At 44.9% G+C, this 17,529-nt stretch overlaps 2 protein-coding genes and 1 pseudogene across 2 annotated transcripts; 1 reads left to right on the forward strand and 2 right to left on the reverse strand.

Annotated features, from left to right (window-relative positions):
- Nucleotides 1–7,723: 7,723 nt before the first annotated feature.
- On the reverse strand, nt 7,724–8,470 carry LOC134381138 (endogenous retrovirus group K member 7 Pro protein-like). The gene has a single exon (XM_063101181.1). It carries the CDS (start codon nt 8,468–8,470, stop codon nt 7,724–7,726), a length of 747 nt encoding a protein of 248 aa, XP_062957251.1.
- Nucleotides 8,470–10,305, reverse strand: LOC134381139 (igE-binding protein-like). Its single transcript, XM_063101182.1, has one exon. It carries the CDS (start codon nt 10,303–10,305, stop codon nt 8,470–8,472), a length of 1,836 nt encoding a protein of 611 aa, XP_062957252.1.
- A 1,394-nt stretch (nt 10,306–11,699) lies between these two features.
- On the forward strand, nt 11,700–12,191 carry LOC134381288 (ADP-ribosylation factor-like protein 5A; annotated as a pseudogene).
- Nucleotides 12,192–17,529: the final 5,338 nt, after the last annotated feature.

Below are 17,529 nucleotides of genomic sequence, written 5' to 3' on the forward strand. Positions count from 1 at the left end.
AGTTGTCAAGAACTTTCTAAAATTAATGACAGACATCAAACTACAGGTGCTGAAAGCTCAGAACACCAAGCAGAATAAACACCAATAGAATCATAACTAGAAATATCCTATTGAAACTTAGAAAGGCAAAGACAAAATCATGAAAAAAGCCAGAGAAAAATATACTCTTACTTAGAGAGGAGCAAGGATAAAAATTATCTCATGGAAGATCAGAACTTTCTCACTAGAATTCGGGCAAGCCAAAATTGGAGTGGAGAGTTATTCAAAGTGTCAAAAGGAAAAAACTCACCAACCTAAGGTTTTATATCTAGTGAAATTATCCTTCACAGCTTCCAGTCAAGATGGTGGAATAGACGGTCCCCAGCATCACCATCTCCCACAAATCAACCAAGTTACAACTGTTAAAAAGCAGTGACAGCTGAGCAGGGGCCACTAGAGCTCAGGGGACGAGGAGGAGAGACCTACAGAGTGCATGAAGGCAGGAGAAGCCACGATGAGAGAAAGAAAGGACCATTTTGACCATTTTGAGCCTGGCCACTTCAAGGCTGGCCCTGGTGAGCACACAGAGCAAGAGCTGACAAAAGCCACTGCTGTGCCCTTCATATGAAGCTGCTTGGAAGTTTCAGGGGAAAAGAGGGCCTTGGTGGCCCCCAGGCCGGCAAGACCACTAACAGGGTTCTTGTGGACCCACACAGGAGCAAGGAGCCAGAACAACTGAAAAAGGAGCCACTCAGAGGCCAATGAGTCAACACAAGGAAGCAGCACATGGCCCATCCCATTGGAAGTGTTTGGGGTGCAAGTGGGAGACAGGCCACAGGGGAAACACTGGGGCACAGCATGGACAGCTGATCTGCCCCCCAATAAGCATAGGACCAGTCAGTGGAGTCTGGTCAGGAATATAGAACTGCAGGGGGTGCAGTTTGCTGAAATGACTCAGGTCCAGACCAGAGTTTCTACACAACCCAGGTTTATCAGTCCTCACAAGACCCAAAAGCATTTACAAGGTCAACCATTAAAACCTGAGCTGCACAAAAATCCTTCCCCAAGGAATCAGCAGCAAAACAGCAATTTAGCTCAACCACAGGGTTCAAGTGCTGGTCCCCACAAGAAGTTCCCGCATTTTAGAAGTAAGCAAAGGACAACAAATTAGTTCCAGTGCAGAGTTTAAGTGGTGGGACAGGGAATAATCAGACACAGAACTGAAAGTAAAAACAAAATACCCATAGACCAGAGACAAAGTTTGATATTAGCTAGTAAAGGTCTAACAACATCAAAGAACACCTATGAAACCTAGAAGGACCAGAAGCCCCTGGGCCCCCAAGCCAGGGATGTGGGGAGGGCCGGGGGCCTCAGCCACATCCCTGCAACACCTGCAACCAGCCCAGAGACGACCATTGAACTGCCACAGGAAGCACCCCAGGCTCCCCAGCTGGGCCAGTGGGGGACCAAGGGTCTCAGCCACAACCCCTGATGTCTGCAACCAGCCCAGTGACAACCACTGAGCCATGGTGGGAAATGCCCTGGGCCCCCAACCAGGGAGGTGGGGGACCAAGGGCCTCAATCATACCCCACCCTGACATCTGCAACCAGCCAAGCGATGACCACCGAGCTGCCACAGGAAGTGCCCTGGGCTCCCAAGCCAGGGTGGTGGGGGCCCAAGGGCTTCAGCCACACCCCCCTGATATCTGCATCCAGCCCAGCAACAACCAAGCCACCGCTGGAAGCCCCCTGGTCTGCCCTGCCAGAATGAGGGAGGTGCCATGGGCCTCGATCATGCCCCCTCCTTCCTCCTCTGCCCACCCTATTTCCCTCCCTCTTCTCCTCCTATCTCCCACAACTTCTCTGCAACAACATCTTAGAATGAGGCATGGTGCTGGGGGAAGCTGAACCCAGCCCCAACCAGGTAAAGAGCACACCAAAAACACCATGTCCATGCAGGTAGCCCACCACAGCCACTGCAATTGCCATGGCTGCCACAAAAGCGACTAGTCTCTATAGCAGCAGTCACAGCCACTGCAGATGGCATGCCAGACTGTCAACTGCATTGACACAGGAGAGACACCACCGGAGACCTAAAAAAAAAAGAGAGGTCCTCACTCTCCACAAACACACTCCAGAGTAATAGAAGAACCATTTGATTTACAATAATAGGCGAGGACTTGATCACACCTGTCTCAGTACTGGACAGATCATCTAAGCAACAAACCAACAGAGGGACAGTGACTCCATCAGATCAGGAGAAAAAAATCTATGGTTATTAGAGGTGGGAGGGAGAGAGAGAGGAGGAAGGAGGGGTTGGATAAGGGGCATAGAGAATAAGTATGATTTGTAACAATGAATATGCTAATAAAAAAATAAATTTAAAAAAAATTTAAAATTTAAAAAGAAGTGCAAAATATGTTGTAAAAAAAGAACATTCTATAAAGAAAACCTTGGGATTTGCATAGTAAAATATTTAATATGTTCACTCAGAAATCTAAAAAGCCTTTAGAAATCTAAAAATCTTTTTTAGTTATTTCCATCCTAGGTAAATAAAATATGTTTATAAACATCAAGAAGAAAGACAGAGAGAAAGAATCCTTCAAAGTTGAAAGAATTACCATGACAAACAAAAACTGAGAAAATTAATTCCTAGCAAATTGACCCTGCAGAAACGTTTAGAAGTTCTTCAGACAGAAGAAAATGATACAGATCAGAATCCTGGCTCTATATAAAGAATGAAACTGCTTCAGAGAAGGAAGGAATGAAGGTAAAATAAAACCTTTTTTATTTATTATTTCTAATTGATCTAGAAAGTAACTATTTAAGGTGATAATAGTAACAATGTATTGGTTTGTTGTGGCATACAGATAAGTGCAATGAGTGACAGCAGCGGCACAAGAAAAGGGAGGAAACAATTGGGAACATTCTCTTATAATGTACCTGCAACACCCAAGAAGTGGTATTGAAGTGATATTTAAAGGTGGTCTTTGATTGGTTTAACATATATATTGTTAACTCTACAGCAAGCACCAAAAAAAAAAAAAAAGTTAAGGAGGTATAAATGACATACTAAGAGAGAAGAGAAAATGGAAACATATAAAATGTTGAATTAAAACCAGAGAGAGTAAACAACAGATGAGGGAACTGAGAAACAGAGAAAAAATGCAACAGAAACAAGACAAACATGGGGATATTAATTCAACAAAATTAATAATGATTTTACATGTGAATGTACTAAGTACACCAATAGAAATACAGAAATTGTCAGAGAGGGTAAAAAAGGGAAACTATATGTTGTCTACTGTCCCGCGCAGCTCTCTCGCCAGCAAGAAAGACGCGGTACACACAGGATCCTTCTGCAGTAAAGCTTTAATGCAACTTGAGAGGCAGTGCACAAGCTACTAGGGCGGAGACCCCGAACAACGAAAACCCATCCCCTTATATAGCATTCAGTCCCTCGCTTAGGACGTGTCCTTCCCTGATTGGCGTGGCGCCATCAGCCCAGATGACGCCACGGGAGAGGAAGAGATCGGAGGTAGGGGAATTCCCAGCGCGCGCTCTAGTCTAGTGACTTGTCGGAAGTCAGCGCCATGTTGTAATGGCGGTTACAGCATAGTGTGGGCGGCTCCCCACACCTCCCCCTTCTTTATTATAAAGAGGCTGGTACAAGCTTAATGGCCACAAAATTGTTTCACCAGCAGTCCTGTCTTAGGTCGACCCGTCTCAGACTATGACCTTACCCGTCACAGGTTAACCCTATCGCCACCGGGCACCATGTCTTAGGTCGGTACACGTCTGGGGGAAGTTGCCCGTCTCGGGATCTACTGGAGTGGACTTTGAAAGATGAGGCCAATACGAGCAAGGGCGAACTCCGCTGATCAACTTTCAGGGAGGCCAGCCAAAGGAAGAAAAACAAAAAAGGGGGAGTTGGTAAAATTTATTTCCTGAGCATGGATAGCCAAATATCGGGATTGGCTCCCTGCTCTAGAGCTACAAGCGCTTGGGCTATAACCACCTTGTCTCTCCGTATCTGGGTTGTCAATCTGCAGACCAACCATAGTAAGAGCACAATTCCACCACAAAGAAGCATGCCAACCCCAATTACTCCCGCCCACTCCTTGAAGTGGGACACGGCGGCTCCAATCCAGGAGGACAGTCCATCAGCGAAGGAGGCATCCACTCTTGTTGAATTCACGGACACAATGGCAGAACGTAGCTGGTCCATCAGCGCATCAAAGTCTCCTGTCCAATTTCCTGAAAGATACTGAGACAACTGATTAGACAGCGTAGCATTCCAGCATTGTGCATAGAAACAGGTATCATTGTTGCAAGCAATTTGACTCTCCTCCACCGTTATATTGACTAGAATAAACACAAAGGGGGGATAAAGGCAGACTGGTGTTGGCGGCACAGACACATTTTTCCCAGACTCTATGATGGACACAGAGGATTCAAAGATGTCAGAAGTATTGAATTTAAAGGTAGCATTCCCCCAACTTCCCCCCTTAACAAAGGCAAACGGGGAAAGATCCGTGCAACTACCATTCACCCCACACAACAACCATACATCAAATGGGTTGGTATGGGTCGCCATCAAGGGATTTTGATATGTCCAATTGTAGCCTGGAGAGGTCTCATTATACATAGTACCCATATAAGGTGAAAAGGTAAATTTATCTTTTCTTGCCCACCCCGTCTTTTTAGACTGGCAGCCCGTCCAGGGCGGGGTGTCCCCTGCTACTCTGGATCCCAAGCAATATGGGGCCCATTTTGCCTGTGAGGGAACGCTACTGCTGTTCCCCTTTGGCTCGAAGGCGGGCCAAATTCCTGATATCCAGGTGGCATTGGCTGAGGCTGACTGTGTTGGGAAATCAAACCATGCTGCAGTTTGGTTATACAGTTTTATACAAGGAGCCTCGTCTGTAGATCGGTTAGAAACGATCAAAAAACATAGGCTGCCATCAAGAGTAAAATTCCTATTCCCCCCAATACTAGCTATCTCCTCATCCATAGGTAAATAAGGCAAATCTAAGGTTCTATTGGTACTAAAAAATCGAGGGAACAATTTTGCATCATGGTGAATTGGCATCGGTAGAGGGAACACCGACAGGATTCCCCAGCGTGGTTCCCCCGTCGCAAACAAGGTCAGGGTCAATATCAACAGGATCAGGGGGGGCTCCCATCTCTCTGGTCTTGTCATCCTGTGTCGGTCCCAGAATTGTCCTGGTAAGTCTTTCTGGAACCCAGAAGGGGTTTTCTTCTTCCTGTGGAAAAACACAAACAGCTCCCCTGGATCTTATCAAGATAGGATCCGGTCCTCTCCATTGTCCCGTTAAAACATCCTTCCACTTTACCAGTTCTTTAGGTCGGTCAGGATCTGAACAATGACGATCAGCGGCCGCATGGCCGTGTGCATCAAGATTTAGGAAGTTAAGGGTAAAGAGCGCCATAGAAACAGCGACTCTCGGGACTGGGGGCAATGACTCCTCAAGTCCCCCTTTTTGTTTTATGAGGTAGGATTTGAGCGTGCGGTGAGCACGCTCCACAATGCCTTGTCCTTGAGGATTATAAGGCAAACCAGTCAAGTGGGTCACATTCATTTGATGACAAAACTGTTTAAACTTTTGAGAAGTGTAGGCCGGTCCATTATCTGTTTTTAGCACCCTGGGCTTGCCCCAAGCGCTCCATGCCTCCAGACAATGTTGGAAAACATGTGAGGCTTTCTCTCCTGTTAATGGAGTAGCAAAAAGAACACCTGAACATGTGTCTACCGAGACATGCAGATTCTGAAGCCTCCCAAAGGAGGGGACATGTGTCACATCCATCTGCCAAACTTGCAGTGGCTGGATCCCACGTGGATTAATGCCAACATGCGGGGTGGGCAGAAACTGACAACAATTTTGACATTGAGTAACAATCTCCCTAGCCTCTTTTCTGGTTAAGGCAAATCGACGGCGTAAAGTTTCGGCCGTCACATGAAATTTTGAATGAAAATTTGTGGCTGCATCTAGCCTGGATGATAGGGCAACCGCAACCATTCTAGTAGCCCGATCTGCTAGCTCATTTCCCTGAGTCATCGGACCAGGCAGGCCCGAATGAGCTCTAATATGTGTTATAAACACAGGGAATTTTCTGTTGAGAAGAATGTGTTGAATTTGTTGAAAAATTCGGGCAGGCTTGCTGGAGGGCTTAATTAATCCCGCCACGTCAAGAATCTTAACTGCATTAACCACATAGGAGGAATCTGATACAATATTAATCGGGCCTGGGAAGGTGATAAGGACCTCGAGCACCACTAAGCACTCTACAACTTGAGGTGATTTTTCATTATACTGTTTAGAAAAAGCCTCATTATTAACCACATAGGCACCTACGCCCGTCTTTGATCCATCTGTATACACTACAGTCCCATTCGCAAGTGGTTCTTGAGACACTATGCGTGGGAACACAATAGGTTGATTCAAGGCAAACTGTAAAATCGGATGTCGTGGATAATGATTGTCAATCAGCCCAGCAAAGGAAGTGACCAACACCGCCCAGTCGTTAGAAGTGGCAGCTAACACTTGGACCTGATTCATTGTATAAGGCACTATTAAAATTTTGGGTTCCCTTCCAAAATGGGTAAGGGCTACCTTCAACCCACGGAGTGCAAGCTGAGCAATTGCATCTGGGAACCAAGAGATAACTTTGGCTGGCGACACATTGGGATGAACCCATAGCAAGGGTCCATCTTGCCACAAAACTGCAGTGGGCAATTGAAATGTTTTAAAAATGCATAAATCAAAGGGCTTGGCATCATCTATGCGCTGTAATTGAGCATTTTGTAAGGCACTCTCAACAATTTGTAAGGCTTGAATAGCTGCTGGAGTCAAACTCCTCGGAGAGGAAATATGTGGATCCCCCTCCAGGACATCAAATAAAGGTTTTAACTCAGCAGAAGGGATCTTTAAAAATGGCCGCAGCCAATTTATATCTCCCAATAATTTTTGAAAATCATTTAAGGTATGCAAATTATCCCTACGGATTTCCAGCTTCTGAGGAACTATTTTATCAGGGTAGATGACCGTTCCTAGAAACGAGCCAATCTCCGCAAACTGAACCTTTTCTGTGGCAACTTGAAGCCCCCAGCATCCTAAAGTCTTAAAAAGAAGGGGATATGCGGCCTGTAAAACTTCTAAATCCTTATGACACATTAAAAGATCATCCATATAGTGGATTAGAATCAAAGTTGGGAATTGTTTCCTAATGGGTTCAAGTGCCAACTGAACATATAATTGACACATAGTGGGGCTGTTGGCCATGCCTTGTGGCAAAACTCTCCATTGAAATCTTCTATCAGGTTCCAAATGATTAGTGGCTGGCAGAGTAAATGCGAACCTCTGTCTATCTTTTGGACACAAGGGAATGGAAAAGAAACAATCCTTAATATCTATAATTATTGTTCTCCATGACTTTGGCAAGGCGGAGAGTAAGGGCAAACCTCATTGTACTGAACCAAACAGGCGCATTTGCGAATTAATGGCTCGCAAGTCATGGAGGAGTCTCCACTTCCCTGATTTTTTCTTGATGACAAAAACAGGGGTATTCCAGGGGGAGACAGAAGGCTCTAGATGACCGAGCTGTAATTGTTCCTCCACCAATCTCGTGGCAGCTTCCAGTTTTTCAGAGGACAGAGGCCATTGAGGAACCCACACCGCCTCCTCTGTAAGCCACGGTATGGGCATCGAGCCCTCAATGGCCCCTAGGAAAAACCCAAGCCCTGTCTGCCGGGATTACCGGAGGGGGAAATCGGCTCGATCCTGCCTTGTTCTCTGCGTCCCAAGCCTCCTCCCTGCTTATAACCCATGTTTTGCATCATCTGTTGGGCCTGTGGGGAATATTCATTTGACAATACAAAGCCCATGTTTTGCAAAACATCTCTTCCCCAGAGATTAACTGGGAGAGGCAATACATAGGGGGTAAACCGTCCCTTTTGTCCTTCTGGCGTCTCCCAAGACAAGGCGGTAGAACTGATTATGGGGCTGGATCGATACCCGAGGCCTTGTAAAGTATGTGAAGATGCTGTGGTGGGCCAGGACCGTGGCCACCAGAAAGAGGACACGATACTCTTGTCAGCCCCCGTATCTAGGATGCCCTCAAATTCTTTCCCGTTTACTTTTAGCTTTAATTTAGGCCTATCTTTGAGGGAGAGAACCAGATAAGCAGAGTCTGTTCCAGAGGAGCCCATCTTCCCCCTATCAATCCCGGGGGGAGTATCATCAGGGAGAAGGACAAGCTGTGCAATTCTGTCTCCCTCACTTATGGAAAAAACCCCCTCTGGACATGAGCACAAGACTTGAACCTCAGAGTGGTCATTGTCGACCACACCTGGATGAACAGCTAAACCTTTTAAGGTAAGTGAGCCTCTGCCAAGTATGAGGCCCATTGTCCCAGTTGGCAAAGGATCAATAGGTTGAACGGGGACCGGCTGAATGCCCATATGGGACATTAATAAGAAGTCGGAGGAGGCGTGCAGGTCCATTCTTGTGTGTCTTCTGACTGGACTTTCTCCCCTTTCCCCTGGCCTCTGTCCACCTTGTTCCCATACTTTTGAGGGCCCTGAGAACGTGGGCCCACCCTCACGTTTTTTGAATCCATCTTGTGTTGGTCCTCAGGTGGCGGGAGGAGTCGCCCCTTGATGTCCCTGACGGAGCGGCACTGACTAGCTTTATGATACCCCTTGCTACAACGGGAGCAAAGGGACACCCTGTCCTTATCTGGGGCGGGACAATCTTTCTTTAAATGTCCCACCTGGCCGCACTTGAAGCAGGTTCTCCTGTTCATCCCCTGCCTCAATGGTCTCTGTGACTGTAGGATGGCGGCAGCCAGCCCTGCATTGGTAAGGGGACCTCCAAGTTCTCGGCATGCTCTGAGCCAATCCTGTAACCCTTTATTTTTTCTCGGGGCTATAGCTGCTCGACATTCTTGTGTAGCCTGTTCAAAAATAAGTTGTTCAACAAGAGGTGCAGCTTGGTCAGGGTCTCCAAAAATACGCCCTGCTGCCTCTGTCATGCGAGCTACAAAATCTGAAAATGGTTCTTGAGGTCCCTGGATAATTTTTGTGAGCTGCCCAGAGGCTTCCCCTTTCTTGGGGAGCGTCTTCCAAGCCTTGATGGCAGTGCTAGAAATTTGAACATAAGCACCCCATGGGAAGGCTGTCTGATCAGCGGCAAATTGGCCCTGGCCTGTTAACATATCAAAAGTCCAAGTCTGCTGCTCAGGGGTCAACGCGACAGCGTTTGCCCTGGCTTGAGCCTGTGCCGCCTCATGCCATAGCGCCTTCCATTCCATGTATTGGCCCATTGTAGGAAGGGTAGCTTTAGCCAGCATTTGCCAATCTGCAGGTGTCATGGCGGCGCCGGCAAATCTTTCTAACATTACTACAGTGAAATTGGCATTTACCCCATACTTTCTAACTGCCTCGGCAAGATCTTTGATTTGGCTGTACTCAACAGGGGCATGGATTCGCTCTCCGCCTTCCACCTCAAAAACTGGGAAGGCGGCTTGCACCTTTCTCCTCACTTTATCAGGAAGAAAAGAAAGAGGATTGGAGCGCCCCTCATAGGGAGGAGGTGGAGGTGCTGAAGGCGCAGCTCGTGCGGGAGCCATTGGGGGCGGCCGCTTCTCCTGCTTCCTAAAGGGCCTCCTCCACCCATCGGGGTGATACCTTTCCTCCTCATATCTAGCGGCTTCCTCCTCTAGATCTGATTCCTCACTAGAGTCGAGGGAGTCAGAGTCTGATTCCCCTATGTTCAAGGCCTCTAAATCCTCCACAGGGTAAGGGCCCCCCCTTTTCTTTTGAACCTCACTCGGGTTATAAATCACTCCCTCGTCTGCGGACTTACCGGGAGGTCCTTTTTCCGTTTTCACTCCCTTGTCGGTAGACTCACCGGGAGGGTCCTTTTCCTTGTAGGAGACGTCTCTCCTCTTGCGGGTACCCATCCTCTCACTTCGCTCAGATTCTGACATGCTGTCCTGAACTTCCTCTAAAGTATTTTGTCCCTCCGTCACCACCAGCCTACAGCCCTCATCTTCTAAGCAGTTCTTAACAAACTTCCATATTGTCTTGGTGCCCTGTCTCAGGTCCCCTTCGAGATATTTGCGATCGAGGTCTTTGCCCAGTTTGTTCCAGGAGGTCAGGGTTAGGGAGCCAGAACAAGCATACCATGGAGCTACCCGGTCGACCTCTTTCACAAAATTCTTAAGGACGCAGTTCCCCACCTTAATTCCACGTTGACTCAGTACTGCATCCAAAGCAGAAATAGTGGACTGTGTGGATCCCATAATGCCCCTTTATCTACAGGGGGAACTTAATTTACTGGAGAGGCACCGCGGCTTATCGTAACACAAACCGCTTCTTTCACAGAAGTGACGGGTCCAATCCCAAGCTGGGGACAAGCATACCTTTCTGAGCTTACCTCCCTGCAGTTCTGAATCCTCCTCGTTGCCAAGGGGTCTCCGAGGGTGCTGAAGATGACACAAGTTCCCGGGTTTCGGCACCAGATGTCCCGCGCAGCTCTCTCGCCAGCAAGAAAGACGCGGTACACACAGGATCCTTCTGCAGTAAAGCTTTAATGCAACTTGAGAGGCAGTGCACAAGCTACTAGGGCGGAGACCCCGAACAACGAAAACCCATCCCCTTATATAGCATTCAGTCCCTCGCTTAGGACGTGTCCTTCCCTGATTGGCGTGGCGCCATCAGCCCAGATGACGCCACGGGAGAGGAAGAGATCGGAGGTAGGGGAATTCCCAGCGCGCGCTCTAGTCTAGTGACTTGTCGGAAGTCAGCGCCATGTTGTAATGGCGGTTACAGCATAGTGTGGGCGGCTCCCCACAGTCTACAAGACACAGATTAAATATAAAGACAGATTAAAAGTAAAGGAGGGAGAAAAGTATACCATGCCATCATTAATCAAAAGAAAGCTGGAGTAGCTGTATTTGCATACAAAGCAGACAGACTTATCAAGAATAAAGAGAGACATTACACAGTTATAAAGGAATCAATTCCCCAAAGCAGCATAACAATCCTAAATATATATGCATCTAACAACCGAGCATCAAAATACATGTGGCAAAAACTAACAGAATTGAATGAAGAAATGGACATGTTCACTATTATAGTTGGAGACTTCAACACCTTTTGCAGTAGTTGATAGATGTCACCCATGGAAAATCAGAAAGGATGCATATGTCTTGGACAGCACTATCAAACTGGATCTAATATACATGTATAAAATATTCCACCCAACAACAGCAGAGTACACATTCTTCTTAAGTTCACATGGAACATTCATCAGGATAGACCACACTCTGGGCCATTCTCAGACCACAGTGGAATTAGACTCCTAAGCAATAACAAAACCATAGTTGGTTGCCGCCACTGTAGCTGCCCAAGAGGAGCTGGGCGAAGACGGTGGCCCATAAGGTTCATCACAGACTATGCAGGCAGTGATGTCCACAAGCGAGGTGAGGGCCGTGGTGGCAGCGGCAGAGCCTCGCATATGTCAGGGTGGCCTGGGTTTCAGCCTCCCTCTGGTTCCCTGGAAGCAGGCCGGAGGCCAGCGCAGGAGCAGCAGCAGCAGCAGAGGCAGAGAGTGTGGCACGACTCTCTCTCCCTCAGCCTGAGCCAGGCAAGGCCAGGGGGCATGGGAGGTTGGAGCGGGGTCCACTGCCTGAGAATGGGAACTCTCTTCATCAGGATATGGAGACTGTTCGATCACCAAGAACACAAAGTTATCATGGCCATCCTTTAGCAATTTCCTAGGAATGAAGTTGCACATACATCCCCTACGAAAGGAAGTAATGCAGAGGAGACAGTGATAAATAATACACGTTTCCTGATGTGGGATATTGGCGGCCAAAACCTCTTCGTTCTTCCTGGAACATTTACTACACAAACACGAAGTTTGTAATAGCTGTTGTGGACAGTACAGGCAGAGGATTTCTGTAACTAGAGAAGAACTCTATAAAATGTTAGCACATGAGGACCTAAGGAAAGCTGGATTGCAGAATTTTGCTAACAAACAAGATATTAAAGAATGCATGACCGTAGCAGAAATCTCCCAGTTTTCCAAGTTCACATCTATTAAATATCACAGTTGCATATCCAGGCATGCTGTGCTCTTACTGGTGAGGGACTGTGCCAAGGACTTGAATGGGTGATGTCATGACCTAAGATTAGATGATCTCTAGTGACTTCTTCTCACAGACTTTGTAGAAACTAAGTGTTGAACTTTACCTGAAAGCTGTGAAAATTAATGGTTTAGATACATTTACAATAAACTTATTTAAACTTTTTCAGTAAGAAGAAAAATTAAGACCACTTATATGAAAACAAAGATGAAGTCTTACCTTCCAATGTGCTTTCTCATTAGTTTCTTCTGAAGTGAGTTATTCAAACTGTGGTCGACATTTTTCTCATAATGAATCTTCTCAGGACATTGTGTGGCCTGTGCTAAATATAAAGGGAGAGGAAGACATTTTGAACTTCAAGAGCTTTATTATTAGTATAACCCCTCCCCAGTTGAATGCTGGTTCTCTTCTTGTTCTATTAAGTCAAAATACCAATCAGCACAGATATTCCTTTCCATCATTTTAAAATGTAATGTTACATATGAAAAGCATTTTGCACACGGTTATGTGTGTATTGTGTATATAACTCAAGTTCGAGTTAATGGCTTTGATTTCTGTTCTAAAGAAAAGCAAATAACACAGAAATTAATAATATCCTTGGTTATAACCATAATGAGATAAATACTGGCATTGGTGTTAAGTGCTGGTTTGTATTTTTCCTCTATGTTCTCTGCATTGTACTAATCAAGCCCCCAAATCATTGAGCTCCTCTTAAAAAAAAAAAAAAAGGGAAAAACTTGGAAAAAAACATAGCTGGACAACTTCTCAGATATTTAGAAATTAAACAATACACTTCTAAATAACATATTTGTCAATAAAGAAGCATCAAGAAAAAATGTTTGATGTTTAATAAAATGATTACTATTTAATGAAACAATTGAAATTACAACTTAAAATTTGTGGAGTGCAACAAAAGCAGAGGTTAGAAGGGGATTTATAGCATTAAACACATATTAGAAAAGAAGAAAGATCTAAAATCAATAACCTAAACTTTCACCTATTGAAACTAGAAAAAGAACAGCAACTTAAGCCTAAAACAAGCTGAAAAAAGAAATAATAAAAATTAGAGGGTTGGCTGCTTGGCTCAGTTGGTTTGAGTGTAGAGCTGATAACATCAAGGTCCAAGGTTAGACCCCTGTACCAGCCAGACACCAAAGAAGGAAGGAAGGAAGGAAGAGAGAGAGGGAGGGAGGAAAGGGAGGAAGAAAGAAAGGAAAGAAAGAGAAAGAAATAAATTAGAGAAGAAATCAATGAAATTGAAAACAGGAAAACTATGGAGAAAATCAATGAAACCATTACTACTAATTCTATGGACATTTAAAGGACAATAAAGGAATATTACAAACAGCTTTGTGGCTACAAATTTGATAATTTAGATGAAATACATTAATTCCTTGAAAGATGCAAACTACCAAAATTCACCCAGGAGAAATAGATAAACTGAATAGTCCTATATCTATTATAAAAAATTGATTAATGATTAATCACTTTCCAAAAATAAAAATCACTAGGCCTAGATGATGTCACTGGTAAATTCCACCAAACATTTAGAAAAAATGATACCAGTCTCTTCCCAAAAATAGAATCACAGGGAACATCTTATAACTCATGCTATGAGGCCAGCACTGTCCTAATACCTAAACCAGAGAAATACATTACAAGAAAGGAAAACTATAGACCATTATCTCTTGTGAATACAGTCTCAAAAATCCTCAATAAAATACTAGCAAATTGAATCCAACAAAACATAAAAAGAATAATTGTATACCACAACCAAGTGGGACTTATTCCAGGAATGCAAGGCTGGTTCAACATTTGAAAATTGATCAGTTTAATCCACCACGTTAAGAGGCTAAAGAAGAAAAACCATGTGATCACATCAATTGATGCAGAAAAAACATCTGACAAAATTTAACACCCTTTTGTGATAAAAACTCAGCAAACTAAGAATAGAGAGAACTTCCTCAACTTGGTAAACAACATCTACAAAAAAAACTACAGCTAACATCACACTTAATGGGAGAAACCAGGTGCTTTTGAGATAGGAGGTGCTCAGTTTCTCCTAGTCTGAATCTCAGGCCACTCCCCTGAGTCCCAAACCACTGCACAGGAGCTCAGGCTCCTCCTCTGGGCCCTGAGCTGGAAGAGAGTTACTGTTGCATGTTGCACCTATTTTCAGCACAGCACAGGGAGATTGAGACCACATGCCAGCTTGATCATTTTCAGCCCCCAGCATCAGCAACAAAAAGAAGTTTGACCTTGAATGACCCTCCACTGAAGGAGCCAGAGAGTACCAAGCATATTATAAGTATACTCAGTGTGCATGCTGGAATTTGACTACTGTGCAGGCACCAAAAGAAATAGAGCAGCACGAAGCTAAGAGTTACATAACTGGGAAACACCCCTTTAGTAAAATATTCATAGATAGCATGAATATGGGTAGAAAGCCAACTCACTCTCAAGCCAACCTGTTCTTCGCCTATGAAGTGTATATTCCTTACTCTTTGTTTTAAACTTGTTTTTGCTTTCTACTTTAATTCTACTCTTGGCCACAAGCCAAGAAAGCCGGGGACACCTAGAGCCATCAGGAGCTGGAAGAGGCGAGGAAGGATCCTCCCCTAGAGCCTCCAGAGGGACTGTGGCCCTGCAACACCATGAAAAACTCTGTTGTTTTAAGCCACCAGTTTGTGATAATTTGTTACAGCAGTCTCAGGAAACTAACATGATTATTTTTTGGTTTCTAGTTATCAACTCAATCCCCACCCCTGCCCTAAATACACACAATTTCATTTTTCTGCTTTTTATTTTGTAACCTTTTGAGATTTTACCTGGAATTCTGAAATGGGAAAGACTCTGATATTCTCCGTTGCTCCCCCTGTAACTCCAGTCAGAGCAGGCCTCAGCTGGGGGCAGGGAGTAGCTGAAGAAAAATCTGCCTGACCCAAACATGACCACCTAAATTCCTAGGAGTTGCAGTAAAGTTTGCTTAACCATAAGAAAAGAACAGGATTAAATGTATTCTTTTCTTAGGGTAAGCATGATTTCATGTTCACAAGATGCTTGTTCCTTAGTAGAATTGTGCAGGATAACACCTGTAATGCAGATCTTGCGTTGTTCTGCAGACCACCATCTGCAGATCACCATCTGTGAAGCTCATGCACCTCCAGACTTGGAGCAGAGGGGGACATTAGTTGGGGTGCCAGAAACGGTTGTGCTGACTTCACTGTGAGCCATTCGGACCTCCGCATGACTCCTGAGACCCCTGTGGAATATACTATAAAGCATGTGTGCTTCACAGGGCCTGGTTTTCCAAAGCCTTGCAGTTTCAAATATTGACCTTGCAGAGGACTGAAAGTTCTCCTCAGGCTATAAAGTCTCTGGTGTAAGATAAAGATTTGTGGCACAGCAAGGTTGCTGGCTCAAGGACAGACTGGTTACTGATTGTTATGTAAAGATACTGAGAAATTGCTGTAAGAAGGAATGTTTGCTAAAATCAAGCTTTTGTTGATAGCCTTACTGGAATGTCATCTGGCTTGTCTCACTGAAAGTTACCAGCCTATATTGTTAAACTATAACCCCACTTATGTTCTTTTCCTGTAACTTCCTGGTCTGGAAAATAAATGCAGGAAGAGGACCCCAATTCAGGGTTAATTTCCCAAGGAAGGGTTGCCTCTTGCTTGAGGGTTCCAATGGGAGATTAACCACTTCGGGGCCTCTCACTGCTCAGAAGAGATGGGCTTTGAGTAATCCTTTGCATCTCCGTCACCCAGGGAAAGAGGGGTGACAAATCCGTGGGGGGGGGGGAAGCAACACAAAGCAACAGACCCCTACTCCTGACTCTATTCTATAAATACCTGTGACTTTAAGCCACTGAGGAGTTTTGGTGATGAGAGCACTTGCTGCCTGGTTCTCCTTAGGTGGCGCCCCTCGAGGTTAATTCTGAAGTGTCCTACTACAAATCATGGTGTGAAGACACATTAGTCTGACTGCACAATGGGCAGCAAACTCCTTCTGGTTCAGTAACAAATTTGGTGGCCCATACAGGGATACATGCTCCACTGGGTATTTTCCCCATGGCGCCTAGGCCCTTAGCCAACTGCAGATTCCTGGACTTAGTCCTCCCAGCTGCCTGGGTGATCAGCTCAGGGATGGTCCGGCACCTCCACTGTGAACCAAGAGCTGAGGGCCTGCCACACTTCTTCCCTTCTGCAGGTGGAAAAAATTAGCACTGGACTAGGAAGAGATTTCTCAGTAAGTAACAGCGTTGCACGTGATGACACCAAGGAGTTTATCCTTTTCCTGTGAGCTTTTGCTTTTTGGTATAAGGGATCACCCTTTTGGGAGTAATTGGAATTAACCTTGAAAGGCCGTTTTGTTTTTTCGTAAATTGTCAGACATTTGTGTGCCAACTGTAACATCTGTTTAAATAGATAATATGAGCTCAATTCCACCTTGTTGTCTTGTTTGTGTTGAGAAACTCCTTTCTCAGTAACTCTTGTCTGGGGTCACAGATTAGTGAGTCTGTAACTAGAGAGACACCCATGTTCCATGGGGGACCAATGATTTTTAACTGTCTGTGGCGACAAGCGTCTTTTTGCTATGTTAGCCTGTCTCTGGGAGATAAACTTTTAGGGACCATGTGGGCTGCTTCTTACTCTAAACCTGGAAAACTACCTCCTGGTCTTTCCATAAAGAGGCTTATTGGAATGAGTCACTGCTGAAATGGGTGTACCAACAGAGATGCTGAATTGTCAGTGGCCAGACCACAGATCCTTTAAATTGAATGTATTCAAAAGAAAACTTTTTCAGAGAGTTCCTGTCTTAAACACCTATCTTACAGGTACCTATAAAAATATTAATATAACAATCTAGCCTTAAAAACTTCCTCAGGAAGTCTAGCCAGTTAGCTCAGTTGGTTAGAGTGCAGCCTTGTAACACCAAGGTCAAGGGTTTGGATCCCCATACAAACCAGCTACCAAAAAAAAAAAAGAAAACCTTCTCGGCAAGATTAAAGAGCTGAAATTAGATTTAAACAAAGTTAAAAATCCTTTGTATGCTCAAGGAGCCTGCTTGAGCTGTAGAAGTGGCACCTTTGCACTAGTCCAGTGACGGATTCAGTGCTTTCACCAATGCTGCCTGGCTTGTTCCCAGTCAGGGAACCAGTCCCTTGGAAATGTAAATTCCTCTGAAATGTCGATATCCAGGAAACTAACAGCATTTAAGCAAAGACTGGATTTGAAAGAGTTTAGACCCATCCCAAAATTCCTTTAACTCAGGAGAAAAGCATTTGTAAAAATTAAAGTGTTTACTTTAAATTATTGTATGACTCTTGATCTTCCAGGGTCACATTTGAGTCACATTTTGTTCAGATATACT

This window comes from Cynocephalus volans, chromosome 6 (assembly GCF_027409185.1).
Source record: "Cynocephalus volans isolate mCynVol1 chromosome 6, mCynVol1.pri, whole genome shotgun sequence".
NCBI lineage: Eukaryota > Metazoa > Chordata > Mammalia > Dermoptera > Cynocephalidae > Cynocephalus > Cynocephalus volans.

Excerpts from the sequence above, each read along its gene's own strand:
- LOC134381138 (XM_063101181.1), bottom strand. The coding sequence starts at position 8,470 with ATGTCCCATATGGGCATTCAGCCGGTCCCCGTTCAACCTATTGATCCT.
- LOC134381139 (XM_063101182.1), bottom strand. The coding sequence starts at position 10,305 with ATGGGATCCACACAGTCCACTATTTCTGCTTTGGATGCAGTACTGAGT.